The sequence below is a fragment of the Mustela lutreola genome, chromosome 9 (genome assembly GCF_030435805.1).
Source record: "Mustela lutreola isolate mMusLut2 chromosome 9, mMusLut2.pri, whole genome shotgun sequence".
NCBI lineage: Eukaryota > Metazoa > Chordata > Mammalia > Carnivora > Mustelidae > Mustela > Mustela lutreola.
Genome location: NC_081298.1, coordinates 69,122,533 through 69,149,409, shown reverse-complemented (window position 1 = coordinate 69,149,409; position 26,877 = coordinate 69,122,533). Strand labels below are relative to the sequence as shown.

Below are 26,877 nucleotides of genomic sequence, written 5' to 3'. Positions count from 1 at the left end.
GTGCATGAGCGATATTGGAGGCTTAAGCTTCATTTACATTAAGGACCCTTCATAATCTAGCTCCAAAGGCCTCCCCTTTCTCCACTTAGTTTTGTGCATCCTGCACCCAGCATACGCGAAGGAACAAACACACCCCGTTCTTCAGACGCACTGCGCCTGCACATTATCCTTCCTTGTGCACCTGCTGTTCCTCCTGCTCCCTGGATCCCCTTCTCTCTTCCCACCTATAGACTTGATAGTTGGCCCAGGCAACATATCTCCTGTAATTCTTCCCTGACTGGTACAACAATTAATTATTTCCTCCGTTGGTTATACTAAAAAAAAAAAAAAAAAAAAAAAATGATTATGACATGGTATTGACCATGTTTTATTGTAAATTACTGTTAAAATATACAATTCTCCTAGACTGTAGGTAACTCAAGAGTAGAGACGGTGCCTTTTCCCCCTCCTTTTTCATATAACATTTGCAAAATGATTGAAGTTATACTTACTTACTTAAAAACAATAAGATGAAAAGAGGATACAAAACAGAGCAAAGGAAAAACAAAAATCACATATGATCCCATTACCTAGAGATAACCTCTGCTAATACCATTATACTTGCCCCTTGTTTAGATATGTATATATGTGTGTATGTGTGGGTAGATTGGCTCTGGTTTGGCGCATTTGATTTTTTTCCTGTTTTTCAGTCTGCCTTTCCTCAAAGCCATGACTTCCACCTCAGCAAATGAGTAAATACCTAAGTGGACAAAAGCAATGCCCCTCATCTTTTGAGAGTGATGTCAAAAGGACTACCATATCTACATGACCTTGGGTACCTTATTGTAGACAGTAGGGTATACAACTAGATGGATTATGGAACATGGAATGTTTTTATGTATTATAAATACTCGAACAGATAGTATTTATGTGGGAGAAGCAAACACCTGTGGGGGCTGAGAAGGACCATCCTCATTCCCTTTCCTCTCAGCCTCCGTCAGTCACACTGGCTCTCACTTGGATCTCTGACTGCCAGGTGGTGTCTAACCCGTGGTGCTTCTCTTTGCCCAGGGCTGGCAGCTCTTGGCTCTCTGTGTTGGGCTCTTCCTTCCCCACCATCCTTTCCTGTGGCTCCTCAGGCTCCACCTAAAGAGGAATGCAGATTCCAGGTGTGCAGAGAACTAGCCGGTCGAACCGTTTACGTGGCTCTGAAAGTCGACAATAAGTCATAAGTATTTAGTAACCTGCCAGGTACATTTGCGGGAGAAGGTGTGAAACAAATGTTGATGCAGGAAGCCTTTGGTTCTCCTTTATGTGAGGCTTGAAAAATATTTCCTTTGTTGTGTTAAATCTCTTACAGAAGATTGCAATAAGAGCTTAAAAAACTGGCAAAGAATTTTTTTTTTTTAGATTTTTTGTTTATTTATTTGACAGAGATCACAAGTAGGCAGAGAGGCAGGCAAAGACAGAAGGGGAAGCAGGCTCCCTGCTGAGCAGAGAGCCCGATGTGGGGCTCAATCCCAGGACCCTGAGACCATGACCTGAGCTGAAGGCAGTGGCTTAACCCACTGAGCCACCCAGGCGTCCCTGCAAAGAATATTTTTAAGTGAAAAGTCTTTGTACATTTTAGGGGTGGATGACTTAGCAAGAGTGGGTGCTCATTCCATAAAAGCAACTGTTTTGTTTCCTTTGTTTTCCCTGATATTTTCCTCTACATTGAATTCTTTAATGTGGGAAAACTTCCCGGAGGGCCTTCCCTCCTTTTATACCTGTGTGTATTTGAATTGCTTCAGAATTGTTACTCCCTTCAAAAAGACATTCAAAATCCAAGCGTCAATATGGCTTTCTTAACAGTGGGACCTAGGGCACCCAGCCAGGGGCTACCACGATCATTCTGTGTAACAAGTTCATCTTCCAGGACTTAAATAGACCCTGGCTCTAAAACAAACAAAACAAACACAATGAAACACAAAACAACTTGGAAATAGTAGGAAAATACTCCTCGATGTGTATTATATTTCAGGGACTCCGTGATCAGAGTCATGCAATTTTACTTAATTATTTATTTATTTATTTATTTATATTTTTACGTAATCTCTATACTCAATATGGGGCTTAAACTCATGATCCTGAGATCAAGAGTCCCATGCTCTCCTGACAAAGCCAGCCAGGGGCCCCAAGGGCACATCATTTTTAGTTACAGTCACTGAAAAGCCCCTAAACAAAGGGTGGCATTTAAAGATTTATATATTTGAGAGAGAAAGGGAAAGAGAGAGAGTGAGCATGCACAGAGAGGGGAGAGGGAGAGAGAGTACTAAGCAGATTCTGGGCTTAGTGCAGAGCCCGACACAGGGCTCGATCTCATGACCCTGAGATCACGACCTGAACTGAAACCAGGAGTCAGATGCTTATGCAGATGCATCATCCACGTGCCCCAAAGGGAGGCATTTTAAAGATTTCATTTCTAGGTAATCTCTACACCTATCGTGGGTTTTGAACTCACAACTCTGAGATCAAGAGTCACATGCTCTACTGATTGAGCCAGCCAAGCACCTCTAAAGGGTGACATTTTAAGGTCTGCCTAGAAGACACTTTATAGTACAAACATATTAGGAGGTATTAGCAGTTTGCTTTTATAAAAATTGTATATAACAAATGAGGGCAAATAAGATCTCTGTCCAGTTTTTGCATTTATTTACTCCAGTGGTTTTCTTTAATGCTTAAGATTTTTTAAGAAGTGCATGTTTTATGGGGTAAAGAAGGAAAATGCGTGTATTTTGTTTGTTTGTTTGAAGGTATTTTCTTACCTAGTTTAGCAGTCAAGCACTAACTGCCATGTTCCTCCAAAGAGAACTCGGCCACATCATATGTTTCCTAAGTTAGTCTATCCTATTTTTATACCGTTGTTTCCTTTGTATTTGTTAATATAATTACTCTCTATTGACTATATAATGACTGGTAAATATAAATTGATTTTGTGTCTACAATAATGAAATAAAGAGGAAGAAGTTCTTTGTATGGAAGGTTAATTCAGTCAGTTGCAAAAGTAAAACTAGGATTTGAGAAAAGGTGTAGCAGTTTAATATTATTCAAAAAGAAGAATTACTGTCAAAATTAGCATAAGACATGGTAATGTACAGCAACTAATGTATTAGGTGTCTTAAATTTATTCCTAGGCTTTATCTTAAGTTGTGTATTATAGGACAGAATTTGGAAAATATGCCATTTATTGCCAGCGATGTGTAGAAAGAACACAACAAAACGGAGATCGAGAAGCAAGACCCTCAAGAATGGAAATTCTTTCAACCCTTCTTCGAAACCCTTACCATCATTCTTTGCCCTTCAGTATCCCCGTGCACTTCATGAATGGGATATATCAGGTGGGTTACACTTTCTGTCCTGCTGAAAGCATGCTTGCCCCACCTTGAATCCTACATGTCGCCTCTGTGGGATAGGGACACAAGACTGTCCACCTGCCTTTATTAGCAACTGAGAGTGATCATAAACGTGCAAATATATCAAGTCTTCTAACACAACAGCTGAGTTTTGAAATAGTTTGCTAAGAAGGAGTCACACTGAAATCCAAATTGAGCAAAATAAGGGAGTTTTACTGCTCTTATAATTCTGATAGAGAAAATCAAAAATACTTTGGTTGAGGCCTTTCCCACCAGCACTTGCTAGGTGACAAAATAATTACTGATAGTGGGTGTGTACAGTGGCTGTGTAGTTTTTTCAAAGTCTCCAAATCTCAGGAATTATCTGGGAAAACTCCTCCAGGTCTTCCAGCTCTCATATCTAAGTGTTCACTTATTTTTTAATAGATTTTAAATTTATTTGAGAGAAAGAGAGAGAGCACGATCAAGGAGAAAAGCAGAAGAGAAAGCAGGGAGCCCGACATGGGGCTCGATCCCAGGACCCCAAGATCATGACCTGAGCTGAAGGCAGACACTTAACTGGCTAAGCCACCCAGATGCCCCTAGATGTTCACTTTTTAACTGAAGCAAACATATTCCAAAGCTGGCAGCTAATCTTTGCAGCCATAGCTTTTTATCATGGAGTTCAGATATGTAACTGCGTATTAAAGAAACAAACATTATTTATTTTTATTTATTTATGCATTTTAAATTGAAGTGTTGACACACAATGTTAACACTACTTTCAGGTGTACAACGTGGTGATCCTACATTTTTATACATTACGAAATGATCACAATGATAAGTCTGGTTACCATTTGTCACCATACAAAGTGATTACAAGATTATTGACTATGTTCCCTATGCTCCTCTTTACATCCTCATGACTGTTTAAGTGTATTTCTTATTTACTTTTTTCCATTAGCTTAAAGATTGCATATTGTACTGTAGTTCTTGCTTTGCTTTTAATGGCTAAGCATGACATCTCTGCAAGATGTTTATGGCTGTCACATGATTTTGGTTTTTCTGAATTCATGTCTGTTGGCTGAAGCCAAGATTTCTGAATTCTTACAGCAACCTAGCAATTAAGGTGACATTAATTTTCTCCAGTGGAGCTTTGGTATGGGAGAAGTTAAAGCACCTAGATAAATACATGTTATCATTAATCATGCATCAAATGTGCCCTGTTTCTCCCCCACCCCCCGAAATCCTTCTTGAAATTTAAGTTTGAAATGTACGTAGTTTTTAATTAAGAAAACAACTTTGTTATTCCTGCGTAGGTAGTTGGATTTGATGCATCTACCACAGTGGAAGAATTTTTGAACACTTTGAACCAGGACACAGGAATGAGGAAGCCAACACAGTCCGGCTTTGCATTATTCACGGATGATCCTTCTGGCAGGGATTTAGAGCACTGTCTTCAAGGAAACATTAAGGTGAAGCCAACTCCTTTTAAGAAAGCAGACCCAGCAGACAGCCAAGAAGCTACCTTTTGCTATTTGCAAAAAATCAGTTCAGGAGGTCTCAAAAATTTTAAGTTACCTAATCTGTACAATAAAAAAAAAATTGCTAAAAGCATAGAATGCTTAAACACAATCTGCACACACACATGCTCCGTGTTAAGACGGGAGAGAGATAATAGGAATACTACTCTCACTAGTAGGGTAATAAGAGAAGAGGTATGGAAACTCTAATAGAATCGTTTTTATTGTATTCATTCACTAGGCAGTACTCATTCACCCATCGTAGGAGCTGGGCTGGACCTTGAGGGGAATGCAAAGAAGGACCAGAAGTAGTCCCTGTCCACAGTGAACTTATAATTTTCTTTGGGGAACAGCAGCCATATACACTGAAAAACTTAAGCCAGAATTGAAAGTGATAAATGATTCAAGAGTCCTGGGAATGTTCCACAGATGGAGAGATTAAGTTCAGTGCTGGAAAATAGGGAGGAGCTGAACTGGACTTTGAAGGATGGGTGGAAAATGGGCCTGGGGAAATAAAGAGGAAATTGCAAACACAAGGAAAATCATGAACAAAGATGGACAACTGGAAGATTTTTTAAAAAAATCTTTTCTAGGTCATGGTCAAATGACTTTAATAAAGTTTCCATCTAGCAATGGTAAGAGAAATACAGAATGCAGAACCCTAGGAACCTTACAGAAATAGCCCTCTTATTTGATAATGAGGAAGCAATAGACGGTTTACACCTGATCACACAACTAGAACTGGGTCTGGGCCCTTTCCTGACACGATATGGTCCTTGATTGCTTTTGGGAATAAGAGCCTTGTAGTGAGGTGAAGGTATTTCTGTGATTTGAAGATGAAGGAATTGAGGCAGACTAGAAGGAATAAGATCAGAAGTAACAGATCCCACAGGTTTAGAGGATGTGAAATGTCAGTACTTTACGCTGAACTACCAAAGCCCAGCTTCACCTGCAGATCAGCCTGTTGGGGCTGGAAGGGGTTACAGAGAACACTATTGAAGCTCATTAAGAATGTTGGTACCAGGGCGCCTGGGTGGCTCAGTGGGTTAAGCCTCTGCCTTCGGCTCAGGTCATGATCTCAGAGTCCTATAATGGAGCCCGAGCCCTGCATCCGGACTCTCTGCTTGGCGGGGAGCCTGCTTCCCCCTCCCCCTCAGCCAGCCTCTCTGCCAACTTGTGATCTCTCTCTGTGTGTGTCAAATAAATAAACAAAATCTTAAAAAAAAGAAAAAGAAAAAAAAAGAATGTTGGTTCCTAGGTGTGCTACCCACCTCTCTTCCCCCCTACCCCCCTGCATGTGTGGCTGCATTTTGAGAAATCTAGATAAAGGAGTGCCCTTTTCTCCCCAGCGCCAGGTATATCCTATTCAGTTCAGCACATTAAAATGTAAATTTTTGAGACACACATTCCTAGAGCACTATTGTTAATAATTAGTCAAGAAGAAAAGCTCGTCTTTTTGGTTGACTTGAGCTGAGTAAATGCTGGGGGTTTTGCTGAGTAACTGCTTACCACATATTTTTGAAAACTCTTATTTATAATTCTCTAGATGACCTGTTAAAAAAACAAGCAAACATTTACTTGATACCTGAAGATTTTTTTTTCTTTCCCAATGAAAGAATCTTAAGATTATATTTCAGGATTTTTAAGATAACTTCAGTTATCCAGATAACTTAGTAATTCTACTCTTTAGAAACTCAGAAGGTGGAAATGTTGCTTCTTCTGTGACTAAATTATGGAAGAATTCTTGGAACAGTCTTGTTTTCAGTCTCATGCAGTCTTTCATTAAGATTCCTTTTTGAGTAAAAAATTCATGGCCACAGTCCAAAGTTAATGGGTGTCCAAGAGGATAAGTGGACCAAAGAGCAATTTATAATTAAGTCTAAAACCAGGAGTGCACAGAAGCTTAAAACAAAAGGCTTCAGTCTGTCTGGTTTGACCATGTTGATTAGAAATTTTTCAGTGTGTAGACATGCTTGTCTTCAAAAAAATGCTGATTTGAGAATTGCTCTAAATTTCCATTTTTCCACTTGTCTTCTAGATATGTGACATTATTTCTAAATGGGAGCAGGCCTCCAAAGAACAGCAGCCTGGGAAATGGGAAGGTACGAGAACTGTTCGACTAACTTATAAAAACAGGTGTGTAGGGGTGCCTGGGTGGCTCAGTGGGTTGGGCCTCTGCCTTCAGCTCTGGTCATGATCTCAGGGTCCTGGGATCAAGCCCTGCATCGGGCTCCCTGCTCAGCTGGGGAGCCTGCTCCCCCCGCCTCTCTGCCTACTTGTGATTTCTCTATCAAAGAATTAAATAAAATCTTAAAAAACAAACAAACAGGTGTGTAATGCTGTATCCAAACAGCAAAGAGTGAGTGTACTGTTATGCTAGAACCATGCGCCAGTGGTTTCCTATTGAATAACCTTGCCAGTTATAGCATTTATTTGTTTGTTCTTCTATAAAAGAAACTTCTTACTTCTCTAAGAAGAAACTGTCACATAAAATTTGGTTGTGGTTCTAGTCTCTTCAAGTCATGAATGGGTATATTTTATAAAAATACAGATTTGGACAAAGATTAGGAAAAAGATATAAGAAAGAATAGCTGCTCTCTTAAGGTGGTCGCTACATGGGTGAATTTTTTTCACTTTCAAAAATTTCTTTTGCATTACGTTTTTCATGAAGACTAAATACTCAAATACCCTACTGAAGATCTGTAGTAGGAAGAAATATTTCTGGGGGCACATGGCTGGCTCAGAAGAGCACGTGGCTCTTGATATCCGGGTCATGAGTTTGAGCCCCATGTTGGGCACGGAGATTACTTAAATAAACAAAACCTGGGTGCCTGGGTGGCTCAGTAAGTTAAGCATGTCCCTTACGCTCAGGTCAGGATCCCAGGGTCCCTGCTCCATGGGGAGCTTGCTTCTCCCTCTCTCTTCTGCCTCTCTCTGCCTGCCACTCCCCTGCTTGTGCTCTCTCTCTCTCTCTTTCTCTCTCTCTCTCTGTGTCAAATAAATAAATAAATAAATTCTTTGAAAAATAATAAAAAATAATAATATAAAATAATAAAATAAGCCAAACTTTAAAAAAGAAAGGAAATAATTCAAGTCTTTTAGAAGTCACATATTCATATTTATTCTCATTCTTTCATATTCTCTCTCTGTAATTATTGAACTTCAGCTATGAGCCAGGTACTCAGCGAGACGCTCTGGATAAATGGATAAAAAAAATCCAGATACTCTGGATAAGAGCAGACACGGACACAGTCCCTGAACTTTTGAATTTACAGGCTAGTAATTCTAATGAACACATAATTAATACATTAAGTTCTCTGACATAAAAGAGTTTGGTTCTAGAAGAGCACATAGGAAAAAGCCTGACCTAGGCTAGAGGCATCACAAGCCTTGTGATTATTCCCTTGAGGGAATAATGCTCATGCCAGGATCAGAAAGTGGCTGAAAGTGGACCGTGGAAATGAATAGAAAAGGGCGTTCCAGAGCCTGTAGAGGTAAGTTGCTCAGAGGATTCAGGAACTCAGAAAAATCCAGTGAGCCTGGAGCACATATCTTCCCAACGGATACATTTTTAATATACTTTGGCATATCATCAGAAACCAGATTTTCTTTGTTTCTGTTTTTTCAAATATCTTCTGCTCTTCCATGTATTAGCAGAAGGTAGTACTTAGTAAAAAGTGTTCACTGACCAGTGAACATTTGTACATTAACTGTACAAAAAAAAGGTATTTTGCTAATTTTTTGTGGATCCCATACCCCATAAAATAAGAAATCTAAGATATGAAACCAGAGAATTACTGATGGAATGATTGATTTAAGAGTTACTTCTTTCAGAGGTCAACTTTTAGAAGATGTTCATAGACCTAAAACTGGAGTGTAAGAAGTAAAGACACTGCATAACGTAAGGAGTCTGATAGCCTTGATCCAGTTGGGGATTTCTTTTTCTAATGATCTGTCCCACAGAAATACCCACGTATGTGAACGAGAGTATTATAGTACATCCCAGTATCTTCTTTGCCGTGTATTTTATAACAGTGAAAAGTAGGTGTTGGGAGGGACTCCACATGTTTTTTAGTAGGGGAATGGTAAAACAAATATGGTGCGTTCGTATTGTGGCCTCCTCTCAGACAGCCAGCCATTCAAGGCCACCCACTGTTTGAATGTTTGAACAGTTTCCTTTGATCTGAATAAATGGTGGTCATGAGCCACTGGAGCTTCTCTATACAGGGGCTCATGAACTGTGATTTGCAAGGATTCTGAGTAATAGGAAGGTGAAGGTTAAGCTTTGGTATCTCAGGTTTTTAAAATCATGCTTCCTGGAGATAAGCAGGATGACTTAGATAATGGAGATCTAGTAGGTTCTGCACCTGGAGGAACCTGCTGTCCACTGATGGTAGCCTTTATCTGTGCTCCTTTGGTGATAGGCAGGGACAGCAGGATGGAAGACTTGGTCCTTCCAGATGATTTTGTTCTGTGATTGCTGGAGCGGAGCGCAAAGTGCAGGCCTGGACTTGCAGCTTCAGGATTCCGTAGAAATACATTAGAAGTGCAAATTAGAGGCACCTGTGTGGCTCAGTGGGTTAAGTGTCTGACTCTTGATTTTGGCTCAGGTCATGATCTCAGAGTCCTGGGATCAAATCCGGCGTGGGGCCCTGTACTCAGTGGAGTCTGCTTGTCCCTCTCTCTCATTCAAATAAATAAATAAATAAATACATCTTAAAAAAAAAAGAAATGCAAATTATTAGGCCCACTTCAGACCTACTGAGTCCAACAGAACCTCTGAGCATAAGGAGTCTGCGTTTTAACAATTTTCCAGGTGATTCTTACGTGTGCTGAGTTCCAAGAAGCACTACCTAGAGGTCCCCATTGCTGCTGTCTTTCAATCTTACCTTTTGTGGAAGAAAGCCAACTCTCGGACCTGACCTGCCATCTGTCAATATGGAGAGAGGGTCAGGAATTTGACGTTTTGTTGGAACTAAATAGAATTATTTCCATGTCTAAGACAACTCCTGATCATAATTTACAAACGCTTAATACATGCTAATTCTGTCGTGATGGCTATGGTTGGAACCCAAATCGAATTTGGATGAAATGGAGAAAGGTAGTCTGAAACACAGATAAGAATAATACTCCAAGTCTAGCAAATGCCATTAGAAAGGACAAAGAGAGTTTGTTGCATAATAAAGATTGCCTTGTCCAAAAAAAAGAAAAAAGCCCCATGACAATATCTGACAGTAGGAAAAAAAGCAAGCAACTCAACCAAAAGGTTTAATTTTTAACACAGGTTTGAAATGGCTGGGTAGCCACAGCTCTGAGAGTGTACTATGTTTCTGAATATGGTCACACTTTGCATGTATGTATAAATAGCTTAGACAATGAGTCCTAATTTCCAGTGACACAGTGAGGAGGGGAACGGGCTGTGGCCTATCATGCGGCCAAGGACTTGAGTCTCCATCTGTCAAGCAGCACTGTAATAAGCGAAACTGGACACCAGCTCTCTATCATGGAATTTGTACTTAATATTTAGTAAGTTAATGGAATTTTAATTATTTAGATTTATAGGTTAAAGTTCCAATTAATAGCACTTGAACTTGTTTTCGTAGGCAGCCACTTGGAAACTAATGTTTAAATTCTGTTTATGTTTAAGCTGCTTATTCAGTTTGGTTTCTTAGTGCATGTTTGAAACCGCCAAAGTCAAGACACGTTTTTCACAGAACAAAACTGGCAAGGGTCCTTCCCTGAAGAAGACAACTCTTTCTACCTCCCCCACCCTATGAAATGGAAGTTATTTTCAGTAGTCCTTTGTGACTGTTATTTTTCTGGAGCACAGATGAACATTTCCATCTCTGCTGTCTTTAGCACCTGGATCCATTGGCTCCTAAGCCAAGAAGCATCTTGACAGGTCATCTAGTTTATCCCATTTCTTCCAGGTGTGTTCACACTAAAAAAGTTTCCAGAATGGCTTTTTGGTAGACGGAGACAGAGTAGGTCTTTGGAGCTGCCCCCCCGAAGCTGGGGCTGTCATGTCCCCTCTTCTTCCAGCTCCCATTACAAACAATAAAGGTCATTGGTACTGTTAAAAAAAAAAAATCCAGAGTGAAGAGAGTATTGTGATTCCAAAGACCACTAGAGAAGAATCCTAATAATAATACTAACAGTAATAATAATAACCAACATGTATTGACCACTTACCACACTCTAGACCCTGATCTGAGCTCCTTGTATGCATCTTGTGATGTAGTCCCAACAGCACCCCAGTGAGACAGGTGTTCAAATTATCCCCATCTGAACAGATGAGGAAACTGAAGCTTTAGAGTGCTAGGTCACTTACCCAAGGCTATAGAAGGGGACTTTCCAGGCTTTTTTGGCAAATAATTCCTATATTTAGTGATTCTAACTACCCATTCCTTTACCCACTCATGCCGTAAACATCTGTTCACTGTGCACCAGGTCCAGGGCCTGTCGAAGCCCTGGGACTCAAAGGTGAAAAGAACTCTTCTACTCTTCAGAATCTTACAGCTTACAGGGAAAGACAGACAGACATGAAATATTAGCAATGTAATCAATCCTGTAACAGGAACACTAGAGCAGAGAAGTGAAGAACAGGGGCTCTGGAGAGACACCACCTGGGTTACAGTCCTGGCTGTCCTACTCACTGTGTGGCCTTGAGCTAGTCGCTTACCATCTCTGTGCCTCAGGTACCATCTACATGAAATGGAAATGCAAACAGTATCTACTGGGGTTTCTGAAGGACTAAGTTGGGCAAATGTAAATCCGGACTGGAGCCAGCCACACAGTAAATTCCCATCCATATTGGCTCTTACTATGAATATAACGTGTATATGTATGTGCAGGACACTGTCAGAATATGGAAGAAGGCTTTGCAGAATGGTATCTTCTGAGCAGATGACTTGAGGCGGTCGCCGTAGAGGCAGCAGGCAAGGGGGGTCACGACTACTGTTCAGTAGTGTCATCAGTGGACCATGGCAGACAGAAGAGGGAAGGGGAGGTAAATGGAGAATGAAGGAAGTAAGTGAACAAGAGGAGGAGAAAGACAACAGCAGGAAATACATGCTTCTAGGAATGAAATATGGAGCCAGTTGGAGGCAAACAAAGGGTCCGTCAGCAGTCCTGAGAGCTCTTCCACATCGAGGTAGCGGAACTGGGCCTCGTAGTGATGACATTTCCATCCCACAGCATTCCACTTCCTGGTGTCATGTGAGAAGGTGGACATTTGCAAGTACCCCTGCTGTCTGACCTGGGCCCTGCCTGCAGGACAGAAGCCCACTTCCTCTGCTGCAGGCCCCTTTAGGACTGAGGGTGCCTGGAAGCTGGTCATATTGGAGACATTCACATCATATTCTGCTGGCACCTTGTCTGTTCAAGACCGTGGATTTGAGTTTCTGACTCTTGATCATTTTTGTGACTCTCTGGTTCCTTTTCACATTCTGTCCAAGTCCCTCTTCATGTCCGGGATTCCTTTTTTCCTATAGAGCTCCATTTCCCCTTCCCAGATTCCTTCTTCTAGGCATGCCAGAAAGAATAGAAAATGCACTTTAGCTCTTCTTGCCTGTAGCCATTTGCACATTTGGTTCTTTTCCCCCTCCTAGCTATAGTATCAATTCAAATTTTCATTAAGAACTTAGTGAAACCCGAGTGGATTGTGGATTACAGTGACGGGTAATACATAGTTCTTTTGTGTGTGTGTGTGTGTGTGTGTGTGTGTTATTTTTTTTTAACATCTTAATTTTAATTTTTTCAGTGTTCCAAGATTCATTGTTTATGTACCCCATCCAGTGCTCCATGCAATACGTGCCCTCCTTAATACCCACGATTAGGCTCACCCATCCTTTCACACCCTCCCCTCCAAAACCCTCAGTTTGTTTCTAAGAGTCCACAGTCTCTCATGCTTCATCTCCCCCTCTGATTTACCCCAATTCACTTTTCCTTTCCTTCTCCTAATGTCCTCCATGCCATTCCTTATGCTCCACAAGTAAGTGAAACCATTATAATTGACTTTCTCTGCTTGACTCCAGTCCCATCCATGTTGATACAAAACGTGGGTATTCATCCTTTCTGGTGGCTGCATAATATTCCATTATATATTTGTACTATATTTTCTTTATCCATTCATCTCCTGAAGGGCATCTTGGCTCTTTCCACAGTTTGGCGATTGTGGCCATTGCTGCTATGAACATTGGGCTACAGATGGCCCTTCTTCTCACTACCTCTGTATCTTTGGGGTAAATACCCAGTAATGCAATTGCAGGGTCATAAGGTAGCTCTATTTTTAATTTTTTGAGGAATCTCCACACCATTTTTCCAAAGTAGCTACACCAACTTGCATTCCCACCAACAGTGTAAGAGGGTTCCCCTTTCTCCCCATTCTCTCCAACACTTGTTGTTTCCTGTCCCATCGTGTTAATTTTGGTCATTCTAACTGGTGTAAGGTGATATGTCAATATGGTTTTGACTTGAATTTCCCTGATGGGTAATGATGATGAACATTTTTTCGTGTGTTTGTTCGCCATTTGTATGTCTCCTTTTGAGAAATGTCTGTTCATATGTTCTGCCCATTTTTTGATATGATCATCTGTTTTTGGGGTATTGAGTTTGAGGAATTCTTTATAGATCTTGGATATCAGCTCTTTGTCTGTAGTGTCATTTGCAAATACTTCTCCCATTCCGTAGGTTTCCTCTTTGTTTTGTTGACTGTTTCCTTTGTTGTGCAGAAGTTTTTTATCTTGATGAAGTTCCAAAAGTTCATTTTCGCTTTTGTTTCCTTTGCCTTTGGAGACGTGTCTTGAAAGAAGTTGCTGTGGCTGATATAAGACATAGTTCTTAACTTCAAGGGGAGATATAAACTATTCCAAACAGAGAGGGCTTTCATCTTAAAATCTTTATTCTCTTAGTTTTATATCACTTTGCTGATCGCATTGAATTTAGAATCTGTTTCTGTTGCCAGCCATTGTCTTCTATGAGTTAACAATTTGTCATCACGGAGTCACAGATGAGGAGGGCTTAGGATTTGTTTTTTCCAGAGACAACGCTGAATGACTGCCTGGCCAGTGATTCTGAAATGTGGTGGGTGAGAAGAATTATCAGAATCATGAGAAGGAAGGGCTTTTCAGAGTACACTTACCATGCTTCCCAGAGATTCTGACCTGCCGCCCTTTCAGTCCCTGCAGTGGAAATAATTAGTGCAAAAGATGTTATAACTGATGCTATTGTGCCCTCTCCTGCAGGCATATAGGGCAAAAAAGGGCTGAAAATCCACTTAAAGCCAATTGGGCATACACCTCGCACATCCTGGACTGAAATTTCTCTTTTCCTGCCACTCTGTAGTCTTGCCGATATTAAAGTATGGCAACGAGGAAAATCTAATGATTTGGTGTTTTAGGACATTAAAAAAAATAGCATAGAAGCATTCCTCAACCTCAAAGCAGCTTTTCCTCTGCAAAAATGTTGCATGAAACAGAGACAGAGATTACTGACAAATAGTAAGGGTCTAAGTTTGTATCACTTGGGGAACTACATTAGAATAACCCCTTATCAGTCCTCTGGATTCATCTTGACTTTCTTCCTTTGTAAGAATACCATTTAATGAAAAATTTTTGCTTTTTTTAGACTGTATTTCTCAGTGCAAGCTCGTGGAGAGACTGATAGAGAAAAGTTGCTGTTAATGTATCAGACAAATGATCAAATAATAAATGGACTTTTTCCTCTGAACAAGGACCTGGCATTAGAAATGGCAGCTCTTTTAGCTCAGGTAAGTTCCGTGTTATATAGAGTCAAATTTAGTTAAGGTAAAATACTAATTTCTACACTGATTTAAATGTATCAAAACAGTGTATAATGTAATTTTTTAAATTCACCCGGCTATGATAGACACTTTAAAACTTATGGGCATTGTAATTGCAGTTTGACTCAGAATTGCTGAATACTGAGACAGTATTCCTCATGGAACCTAGTTTCTTAATTACCTTGAAAGGATCCCTCTAGGCTGTGCATTTAATAAAGGAGTTTGAATGCAGAGCTGCAGGGCTGAGGGTGCCATACTGAAATCATTCAATAATCTAATAAGAACCAGCTTTGAAAAGGCTAGTGCACTTTCTCTGGTTTACCTATTGTAATAATAGGATTAAGTTCAGCATTTTATAAGCACACACACAGAAATTAATAATGACTTAATCCAAATAGAAGTATATTTGTCTCTCAAGTGCCTATCAAAGAGATAGGCATGCTGGCATCTCAACAGAGTCATCAGAAGCATGGACTTTATCCTTGCTCTCCATCCTTCTTCCCATAGCATGTCCTCTTCATGGTCCTGGAGAGCTGCTAGAGCTCCAGCTATTACATCAGTGTTCCAGGCATCATGATGGAGGAAGATCTGAAGCAGGGCGTACCTTCCTGTCTTTGAGAAACTTTCTGGAAGTTACATAGAACAATTGCATTTGCGTCTCCTTGGTTGAAATTTGTTCATATGGACTTGCCAGCCTACAAGGGAGATGCGCAAATGTGACCTTAGCTGGGTGGCAAGGAGCACAGCTAAAGTCAAGGTTTTTATTACTCAGAAGGAAGGAGAGAATAGTCATTAGAGGCAACTGACAGTCTCCACTGCGCCTGAGTCTGTGCAGAGGTTAATTAAAGAAAAATGTTAAGCCAACTTTATGATACATCATTGAGACAAAGGCTTAGATTCCCCAAGGTTTTTGGTCCTTGCACTTTGCACACTATCCCAGGACATCTCTTTATCTACCAGCTGTCATTGATACCCATGATACCCAAATCCTTTCTCTCCAGTTCACTTCTTTCGTGGGCTCCTTAAATTCAACATAGCAAAAACTGAACCAATTGTCTTCTCTCCTTCTCCTTCACATTCTCTGTCTTCACTGTGCTACTGTCTCTGCACAGACCCCCATGCAAGCTTTGAGTCCAAGAATCCTCTTTGACTGTCCTCCTTTTCACCTGGTCCGACAGGGCACAGTGTCCCCCCATTTTAAGTTTTAGATAGATGCTCCTCTTCACTCATCTGCACACTGGCCATCATTGCTGTGGTTTGGACCACCATCATGTCCTACCAGCCCTCCTGCGGCAGACTTCTGACTCGTGATCCTTTCTCTGGCCTGGTCCCCTACAGATTTGTCCTCCACCCAGATGCTAGAGAGATCATTTCAGTTATCTACTGCCACATAAGCAATAACTCCAAGACTCTGTCACTTAAAATACTAGTTTGGGCAGAGATGAGTAAGGACAGCTTGTCTGTGCTGCATATGGCACCAGCTCGCCTAACTCGAAGGCCAGCTGCAACTCTGTGGCTGCAGGCTGGAGTCCACCCATGTGAACGAAGACTCGTCCACGTACACAGTGGGTGTCTGATGCCAGCTATTAGCTGGGACTTCTCCTGGGGCTGTAGGCAACAACACCCGCATATAGCTTCTTCATGGGGCTGTGTGTGCTTCCTCACAGAATGGTGGTTGGATGGCAGAGCAATGTCCCAAAAGAGAGACAAGGAATGGAGGCTGCCATTTTCTTTTTCCTTTCCTTTTCTTTTTTTTTTTTTTAAGATTTTATTTATTTATTTGACAGAGAGAAAGAGATCACAAGCAGGCAGAGCAGAAGGTGGGGCGGGGGGTGGGGAGCAGGCTCTCGGCTCAGCAGAAAGCCCAATGTGGGACTCGATCCCAGACCCTGAGATCATGACTTGAGCTGAAGGCAGAGGCTAACCCACTGAGCCACCAAGGTGCCCCGGAGGCTGCCATCTTCTTAAGGCCTTGGCCTGGAAGCTGTGCCATGGTAATTTGTGTGGTAACACTAAGAACTGGGGTGGATATCTAGCAAACACATGTCTCTAGCTAGCTCTCTCCTGCCCTCATTTACACAGAAGGACATCCATCTCTAGATTCTGCCTACCTCTCCCGCATCATCTGTTAATATTCCCTGCCTTGACATTTATGCTCCAACAAAGCATAAATGGTGGTTCCCTGCACAATTTCCTGACTTGCATTCGGCTCACTTATTCTTACCTCTTAGGTTTACCTGTTTGTGTGCTCCGCCCTGGAACATCTCTATCCCCATTCCTTCACTTGTTAATTTCAGTGTAATCTTTCATTCTCATCTTGGGTGTCACTTATTCCAGGAAACCTTCCTGAAGACGTGGGGGTTTCGTCCTGTCCTGCCCAGTACTGTCTTTACCTCACTGTCTTATTATTATTGATTTGTTTTGGCTTTGTACCACTGACTGTAGACTCCCTGAGGGAAAGGGCTGTCCCTGTTAATCTTTGTACCTAGCACAGTGCCTTACACGTCATCCATTCTCCACTGGATGAATGAGTAGTTGATTGTTTAGTTCACTTTTGTAACAAGTTTATGTTCATCCAAAATTTAAAGCATCTGTGCTACACTAAGGGTCCTCTTTTTTTGCAAGTAATGAAAAGCTGAAGAAAAGAAAAATAGGCCATATATTTTCTTGGTGTTAGGATTAGGTATAATTTCCTATCACTTGTCATTCTTGTCCCTATCCTCTAAAATCACAGAGTCTCTGTTAAAGCCACTCTCATTTTTGCTAAAATTTAAGTTGGTCTTCTTGTTTCAACTTTTAATTTTGTCAGGAAGTTTCTCCAAGAAAAATTATAATATACTTTGGAGACATAGACTTCTAACATGTTTTAGAGGAAGGAGTGGAGAGGTAAGACTATATGTATACCTAGAAAATTCTGAATATGTTACTAACTAAAGAGTATAATTTCTCCATCCATGAAAGGAAATTTAGGTAATACCACTTTCCCATTTCCTTAGAGTACTCTCTGTGAAGACAAATGAAATGTACTCATCTGAGATCTGTAGAAGAAAAGTTATTCCTGTTGTAGATTTGAATTTCTGTAGGTCCTTGTCAATATTCTCCATCTTGGGAAATTCTTGGAGCTAACCGTGAATCATTGTACATAGTGTCTGGTAGGGCGTAATGTTGATGTGAGTCATATTGGGAATCCCCTGAGCTGCTTTTCTGTTATTCTGCAAACATGTATGTGCTCATTCTAAGCCACACGGTATGCCAGGTGCCAGAGAGGGGACGCTGAGCTTGCAAAGTCCACTATAGGGTTCCTTAAGAGGAAATGTTGCCCCGAATGGCCAATTTTTGTAACGATTGTTTGTCCAATTCCCATCTCCCTGGGGGTGACATTTTGCTTTTAGGTTTCACAGGTACCTGTACTGAGTATGACCTGGTGGTCGGTGAGGACAGTAAAAAGCTTGCTCGGGGGGGGAAGGATTTTAGTATGTTTAAACAGCAGATGAACAGCTTGTATTTGGTGTGAGTAAATTAGGGAAGGAGGTAGGAGATGAGGATGAGAGCTGAATAGCAGGGCCAAGCCAAGAAACCAACAAGTAAGAAACTGGGTCAGAGACCTAGTTAGCTAGAACACACTATAAGGATAAGGTTCAGATGAGGAATTTAGACCGCAGTGGGTCAGATTAAGAGCTAGAAAAGAGAAGCAACAGAGGTCAGAGTCTCAGAGGCTGGTTGTGCTAACAGCTTACCTGGAGGCAGAGGGCTCTCTTAAGATGGAGACCCCGCCAAGTCTGGAAGGATCCCTCCATCTGCTTGTTGGGGAGTGCTGTGCATGAGGATCTGAATGTTCAGTAGGATAGTCATCTGAAGGCCCCATTCCATCTCCCTCCTGGAGCCCTCTGCGGTACCCAGTGTAAGGCACATGACACAAGTCATTAGAAGTATAAACAAGTTCAGTCTCCTCTACTAGACCACAAACTCCATGAAGGTAGAAACTGTGCTCAGCTGTTTTTGTTGTTGTTGTTTTTTAATCTCACCTCACCTACTACAACGCCTGACGCGTAATGGAGACTCATCATAGGTTTGGATGAATGAGTGGATGGATGAGTGGATGGAGAGATGGATGGGTCGGTAGAGAATGGCATCTGTTTAGCCTCACTAATAGAGGTAATGATTGAACATTCTTTCATTCAGGGAGAAAGAGGAATAGACGGCTCTATTCCCAGAATAACAGAATAAGGGGATGGATACAGAATGATTTATGCAGAAAATCTAGGAGGAAAGTAATGAGAATATAGCTCTTACTCCATTATATTCAATAGAGACCCTTAGGAAGTGTAAATAATACTTTTTAAGATTTCTCATAGCTTAAAAATATTTTTTGTCTTTTATTTTTAGCCTCCATTTTGCCTTGTTATTATTGATTAAAATAGTATCTTAAAAATGAGAAATTGCCCTCTACCATTATGGGCAATAATATTAGTGACCATTAGGAAATGCTACTAGATGACAGCATTAACTAAGAGTGGTTTGCATAGAAATGGAGTGGAAATGTTTGAATTACAGATTTTTTTTTCAAAATTAGAATTCAAATGCCATTTAGATCTTACCAATTATACTTATATATGATTATAAATTCCATAATCACCATAATCAAGACAAATAGATTTATATAATATAAAGAATGTTTAGAAGAATAAACCCAATTTTTAAAAAACTCTTCAATAGCCTGTATTTTCTCTTTGGATTTCCAATTAGGTGGAGATCGGAGATTTTGAAAGGCCCTTTTCAACTCCAGCAGGGCATGTTACTAATCAGTGCAAAACAAATCAAACTCTAAAACAAGTCATAGAAAAATTTTATCCTAAAAGATACAGAGACGGCTCTTCTGAAGAGCAGTTAAGGTAAGCAACTACTCGTGATTTTTTTTTTTTTAAGATTTTATTTATTTGACAGAGAGAGATCACAAGTAGGCAGAGAGGCAGGCAGAGAGAGGAGGAAGCAGGCTCCCTGCTGAGCAGAGAGCCCCATGCGGGACTCGATCCCAGGACCCTGAGATCATGACCTGAGCTGAAGGCAGCGGCTTAACCCACTAAGCCACCCAGGCGACCCAAGATGAAAATTCTTTTACATGACAGTTTTCTTAAGATTTTTTTAATGCTGTTGAATCCCAAGAGGTTATAGATCTTTTCATTTAAGATGGGCCTAGAAACTTGAGAGTCTATTTTTAAAGTATTTTTAAGGAAAAAGTTTTTACCTTAATTAAGAAGATCTCCTTTTCATTTGATCTCATTCATTCTTGCCCAAATTAACCCTTCTAATAAAAAAGGGGGAAATGGCCAGTACTGCGTTTATAATTTTATGAAGTGTACCAAAACATTTTATCTCTTAGGGTATTCCATTTTTTAAATATAAATTTTTAATTAAATTCAACTGGTTTAGAATTTTGGTTTTAGAGAATATATAAAGATAAGCTGATTCAACCGAGAAATAGAGGCAAATCCAATTCACCGTGAGTTTTCCAAAATGGAAACATTTAAGATCAGTCTTGGTTTATATAGAGTAAGAGGTTGCCATGTGATTTATTTAAGGCATCTTCCCCACAGCCAGCATCTCTCCAAGCCAGGGAGTGGCAGCATCTAAAATTCCACCGTTGAGACCACCGTTGAGGATCCATTCTTTGGTCTCAATGTTCTGTACTTTTCTTTTAAAATGAAAGTTATTACCATGAGAAGTTACCTTTGTAGTCTAATTTACTCTAAGGTTTGATGTTAGTGTAGCAGAAAATTTTTAACTTTGCCTGACTGGGGGCGGGGAAGGGGGGGAACGTAAGTCATGCTGAGAGCCCTAATAGTATGAGAATTCAGTTGAAAGGACAAGGGGTGGACAGTGGCAAGATGGGAACCACAAAATAACTGTGCCTCCTGGGTGACACCTGGGTGTCCCGGTCATGCCTGCGATTGGCTCAAGCAGAGCTTTGCCCTGGGAGGCCAATACACTGCTGATGTTTTTGTTCTCTTCTTAGGCAGCTCTGCCAGCGACTGTCAACCAGATGGATGGCTCTCCGGGGACACAGCGTTGCTGACTGTGTGCGCATTTATTTGACAGTAGCCAGGAAGTGGCCATTCTTTGGAGCCAAGTTGTTTCTTGCAAAAGTAAGAAAGGACGGGAGGGAGATGCTGAATGAAAACCTCCTCATGTGTAGTTGACTCTCTTCAGTTCAGTGAAGCCAAACGGTGACCACAGTCCCCCCCCAAGTGTAATAGATTTGGCTTCCAAAAAGGGAGTAAGGAAATTCCCAACCATGGAAAGAAAACAATGAAGGGACCCTAAGAAGGGCAGGGGAGTCAGCAGCTTCTCCATCTGTGCCCTCTGCCCCACTACCTTCCCTGCCCCGTCCCTGGTCCCCAGCCCCTCACGTAAGTCACTCACACTCCATAGGCTCACCAGCAGACTGAAGGCAACCACCTTTCTACTCTTCAGCCAGGCAGCCTCTCACCTACTTGTCCTTCACTCTGTCACTCATTTGCTCAAGTATTTAGTATTTAGTGACTTCTGTTTGCCAAACATTATGTACCTAGTGATCCAGAGGCCCATGATTTCAGATGGGTTATACCCAAACTTCTAGGAACTCACAGTCCCGTGTTACAACAGGTTGGAAAACAAGCACTATGGGTGAACAGGGTTAAGAGGGACAGGGACGGAGCACTGTGGGGACACTGAGGAAGGAGAGGTGGATCCTGCTGGCAGTGGGGCAGGGGGGCAGCCCAGGACCCCAGAAAGAACTGTACTTTTAAATTCTGCTTCTTCCTACTGAACCATGTCACTTTATACTCTCTCAGGCTCCTGAAAGGGTTGTGGTCTTGTGTTTGATCTGTGCGCACGCTTGGTCTGTCCTCACTAATAAGGGATACACGTTTTGAGTGGTCCTCACTAATAGGTGGTACACAGGTCTCACTGACCCTGAAATCCTCCTCTCGTGCTCACCGTTAGGCTTTGCACATAAGTATCACTGAATAAATGTTTGCTGAATCACTGTGCCACTTTGGGCATGTGAGTTAGCCTCCTGGGACCTCAGTCTCGTCATCTATGCATGATTGTTTGGACTGGAAGCGTAAACTCTAGGTTATCGTATGGCTTCCAGTTTGGACTGGAAGCGTAAACTCTAGGCTATCCTGGCTTCCATGAGTGACTGTACCATTGAAAGGTAAGAAATGATTTGCTTCTGGCCCTGGAAGCTGTATACTAAGTAAATGGGCATTAACATCAGTACGCTTAAACGTCTCTAAAATTAATATATTGGCAAGGAGTTGAACATAGGTCTTCTAAAAATATAACAACTAGATTTGAACTGTGGAGCAGCATTTTGCAATGAATTTTAATTCTGATTTCAGCATTGGAAGAAATATTAAATATCCATCTTTGATCATATGTTCAGTGCTTTTAGCACAGAAATATTACTAAATAATATGTAGCATTTGCATTTTATATGAGAAGCATCTTTTCTTTGCTCACTTTTCTTCCTTTTTGCTATGAAGACATCTCCTTGCTTAACAACATCCCTTTGAGGGGAGATAAATATATATAACATCAAATATGCCATTTTAACCATTTTTAAGTGTACATTTCTATGCCATTAAGTACATTCACATTTTTATGCTACCCTCAGCACCATCCATCATTGGGGGATGAGGCATAGAGCAGAGGGAGAAGCAGACTCCCCACTGAGCAGGGAGCCCAGTGCGGGCCAATCCCAGGACCCTGAGATCAGGACCTGACCCAGAGGCAGACACTTAACTGACTGAGCTGCCCAGGTGCCCCTGTAGTCTCAACTTCTTTTATAAGGTTTAAGAGAAGTAGTTAAGTTTTTGTTAGAATTTCGGTTCTTGTTCAATTCTGTTATTGTTAAGCAGTCATTGTAAAATGCTCAAAAACATTCATGGGTTTTAATTGGAGGTTCGTGGTGAGATCCTCTTTATTAATATAATTTCATTGCTTTTTTACCATAGGAAATTTAGGGGAAATTTACATTCATCACACAGTTTCATATTTTCTTTTTATTCTATTGTTATTAGTCATTGAATATCAGATTTAATAAACTTTCAAAAAAGTGTGGATTTGTAATCCTAACCCTTCACCAATGTAAAGCACTACATGCACCTTAGAAAATACATCGGCGTTTTTTGTTTCATTAGGATTTTGGTCACCGTAGAAACCCTACTAGTTTATCAACTATTAGCCTCTTAAAGTAAAAGAAAAATAAAATTAAACATTGTTGTCCCCATGCTAAAGATGAGAACATTGAGCCTCAGGTAACTTGTCCAAATGCACAGCTAATAAATGTCAGATCTGGACATCAGACCCACATCTCCTGGTAACAGATTCACTGCTCTTTCCATTACGTGATACTGCCTCCGCCCCAAGAAAGATTATTTCACCCCAAGTTTTATTTCCTTCTTTTTTTCCTCCACCCCAAAGAGATTTTTAATATGAAATTGTTGTTGTAAATGTGGCATTGCATTTTGACGGAAAAATGTTTTCTGTGATTTTGCTTAGAGTTTATGATATGGTGTATTTGCTCCTCTTCACAGCCTGTAACTCCATCGGCACTTGGGAGCACTTTCACGTGGCTGGCGATCCATGAGGATGGTTTAAGCCTCTTAGAGTACAACTCCATGGTAAGATGAAGTTTCACACTGCTCGGGGTACCATCCACTCTCTTCATAGGATTTTTCTCATCCACAGATAACATGTTTCCTAATGCTGTGTATCGAATAGCCATTTTACAAATGCAACTGCAATTGTAATTTAATCTTTTAAAACAAGACCAGACAGGTTTTATAGTGTGTTATGAAGAAAATATTAAGATACCATGACTTAACGGCAACCGCAGTTGTATTTGTTTTTGGTTTTTTGAGGTTTTTTTTTTTTTTTTTTAAGATTTTACCCATTTGTTTGTCTGTTTATTTTAGAAAGAGAGAGAGTGTGCGTGGTGGGGGGGCGGGGGCCAAAGGGAGAGGGAGAGAGAGAGTTGCAGGGATACTCTGAGCTCAGCGCGGAGCCCAATTCGAGGCTCAGTGTCATGACACTGAGATCATGACCTGAGCCAAAACCAAAAGTCGGACGCTAAACCAACTCAGCTTCCCAGACTCTCCAAACACAGATGAATTTGCAAACCAACTCTTCATTTATCCTGTTAGGAAGATTGCTTCCTGTGTAAAAGGAAAGTCTTGAAGATAACATTAATGTAGAAACTGTATTTACCAAAGTTTAAGTTCGGTGTCCCTAACACTTCTGTGACAATTTCTGTAACTTTCTGTAATATTACTTACCAGTTCACTTGTACGTATGTGGTATTTTAGAGCTTTTTACATGATTAAACTTGAAGTCAAACAGCTTTCTCCAGGTTTATATATCCATCTGAAATTTGCTTTACTTTCTATCCTATTTCATATGTTCTTTCTTTTGTTTTTAAACCCGGCAGACAGGAATTGTTCAATTCTCCTGGTAGGTGTAAAGGGCTCTTCTATGCCCGGCTATAGTCAGGGATCACCAAGAATTTCTTGGAAACCAAACTATTCTTTAGTGTTACAGTAGTCTCTCTTTATAATTGCTTTAAAAAAAAAGAATCTTTTTGAAGGGCTTTATATTTCCTGAATGCTTTTTAGTTCTTGAATGGGTAACTTGAAGATAGTTTATAAAATCAGTGACCTAAAGTCAACAAAAAATTGTAGACCAGGGGCACCTGGGTGGCTCAGTGGGTTAAGCCTCTGCCTTCAGCTCAGGTCATGATCTCAGGGTCCTGGGATCAAGCCCCACATGGGGCTGTCTGCTTGGCAGGGAGCCTGCTTCCCCCTCTCTCTGCCTGACTCTCTGCCTACTTGTGATCTCTCTCTCTCTCTCTCAAATAAATAAACAAAATCTTAAAAAAAAAAAATTGTAGACCAGTATTGAGTTACCTTAAGTAAGTAGGCCAGTTTCCTAGATCCTGGGGGATGGACATCGAGGCCAGGAGGTGGACACTGGTCAGCTGCAGCTTGTGGGGGTTCAGTTCTGGAATTGCCTGCTCACAGTCTTGCCAGCAAATCCTTAGATATGTAGATTGATTCCTTTACCTATAGGCTTTACATTTCTTGATTTTTTAAAATTGTTTTAGCTACAGAAAGGGAAAAATATTTGCAGCACATACGGCAAAGGGTTAATATCCTTACGAAACGATAAGGAAATGATAAACATACCAGTAGATGAATGAGCCAAGCTCTTCAAAGAAGAAATACAAATGTATTTTTAAATGTTAATTTCGCTAGTAATCAAATACATTCAATTTAAAACAGTGAGATTCTACTTTTCACTAGTCAGGTTGGCAGAGATTTAAAAGAGTGATTGTATCTAGTGTCAGCAAGACTGCAGTGCTGGGAATGTAACTGGGTGTAACTTTTCCAGAGAGGTTAGAAATATTCTCAAAATAGTCCTTACTTTTTTCAGGTAGCAATTCTGGTTATTGAGATGTATAACTAAAGAAATAATTAGGTTTGGGTATTATGAAATGTATCAAAAAATATGCACTGAAGTATTATTTAAGATAGTAACAAATAAAAAATGATTTAAATCTCCTGCAATAGGAGATTGGTTAAAAAAAGGATTATCTATCATATCACTTAAAATGATGTTATACAAGGACATCTGTTGTCATGAAAAGATATTCATGATTCGTTATTACATTTAAAAAGAAGTGGAGGGTGCCTGGGTGGCTCAGGGGGTTAAGCCACTGCCTTCGGCTCAGGTCATGATCTCAGGGTCCTGGGATTGAGTCCCGCATCAGGCTCTCTGCTCAGCGGGGAGCCTTCTTCCCTTCCTCTCTCTGCCTGCTTCTCTGTCTACTTGTGATCTCTCTCTGTAAAATAAATAAATAAAATCTTTTAAAAAAATAAAAAGAAGTGGAATCCTAAACAATATACATGATACTATTTCTGTTTATATTAAAATCTGTATATCAAGTTGAACCATATGGATTTGCCAATATTTGACCATTTTTTACCTTAAAAAGTATCAGTTTCATATGGTTCAACCTAATATAGATACATATGGAGAGAAATTTTATTTTATTTTATTTTTTTTAATATTTTATTTATTTATTTGACAGAGAGAGAGATCACAAGTAGATGGAGAGGCAGGCAGAGAGAGAGAGAGGGAAGCAGGCTCCCTGCTGAGCAGAGAGCCCGATGCGGGCCTCGATCCCAGGACCCTGAGATCATGACCTGAGCCGAAGGCAGCGGCCTAACCCACCGAGCCACCCAGGCGCCCTGGAGAGAAATTTTAAAGGGCACATACGAAGTATTAATAGGGATTTTCCACTGGATGCCGGGATATGGGTGCTTTTTATTTTCTTTTTGTATTTTCTTTTTGTATTTTTCCACAGTGAGTTATTAGTATCAGAGTCAAACTGTATTCTAATTACAAAGGTAAATGTGGCTACACAGATGTGGCTACATAAAACTAGTATATTACTATTTTGAATCATAAGATTTTATATTAGAAAATAATTTTTATTATATATAATTAATAACAGCATTTTTCTTTTTTAGCGAAGTATAGATAGCCCATAATGTTACATTAGTTTCATTAATATCAGCATTTTAATGGAAATGTTATTAATCATTTCTCATCTTTCTTTGAAAGGAGAAGTATATGATATTAACTTTTTCTTCTCTTTGAAGAGGTTAATAGTCAGCTATGTGTACAAGAGTCTAATGACCTTTGGAGGTCATCAAGATGATTTTATGATAGTAATTAACAATACACATTCAAAGGACAAACCAACAGAGAAGTTACTTTTTGCCATGGCAAAACCCAAGGTGAGTAGAAGACTTTCTAGTAACTTTTTTATACTAGTTTTTTCCATGTTAAAACATGTATGTGCAATAACTAAGTTGCAGATGGGAAAACAGATTTACTTATAATCAAACAATTCTAGATCCAAATTCTGGCTTACCTCATCTTGCTAAGCTTTGGTTTCTTCACCTAAAAAATTATATGATGCTACCTACTTTTTTTTGGCTTAAGAATTAAATGCTGCAATTGTTAAAATCTTTAGCCCAGTGCCGGTATACAGAAGTTCAAAGTAAGTGGTCTTCATGTAAGTTGTTGTCAGGTGCTCTATACATATTATCTTATTTACATGGGATAATTCATGTTATAGACTTCTTAGTGA

General features: G+C 40.3%; 1 protein-coding gene across 5 annotated transcripts in view; it reads left to right on the top strand.

The window, feature by feature from the left end:
• Nucleotides 1-26,877, top strand: part of PLEKHH2 (pleckstrin homology, MyTH4 and FERM domain containing H2) — a 124,112-nt gene that overhangs the window by 94,514 nt on the left and 2,721 nt on the right. For 3 of the 5 annotated variants that reach the window (XM_059134614.1, XM_059134613.1, XM_059134612.1), the window contains 9 exons: nt 1,051-1,148; nt 3,182-3,359; nt 4,673-4,828; nt 6,915-7,012; nt 14,504-14,645; nt 19,425-19,570; nt 20,692-20,821; nt 23,258-23,344; nt 26,384-26,521. In XM_059134614.1, the coding sequence (XP_058990597.1) occupies nt 1,051-1,148; nt 3,182-3,359; nt 4,673-4,828; nt 6,915-7,012; nt 14,504-14,645; nt 19,425-19,570; nt 20,692-20,821; nt 23,258-23,344; nt 26,384-26,521 (1,173 nt within the window). Of the gene's footprint in view, nt 1-1,050; nt 1,149-3,181; nt 3,360-4,672; nt 4,829-6,914; nt 7,013-14,503; nt 14,646-19,424; nt 19,571-20,691; nt 20,822-23,257; nt 23,345-26,345; nt 26,522-26,877 lie in introns of those variants that run through there. The other 2 variants (XM_059134616.1, XR_009344814.1) reach the window with 2 other exon arrangements.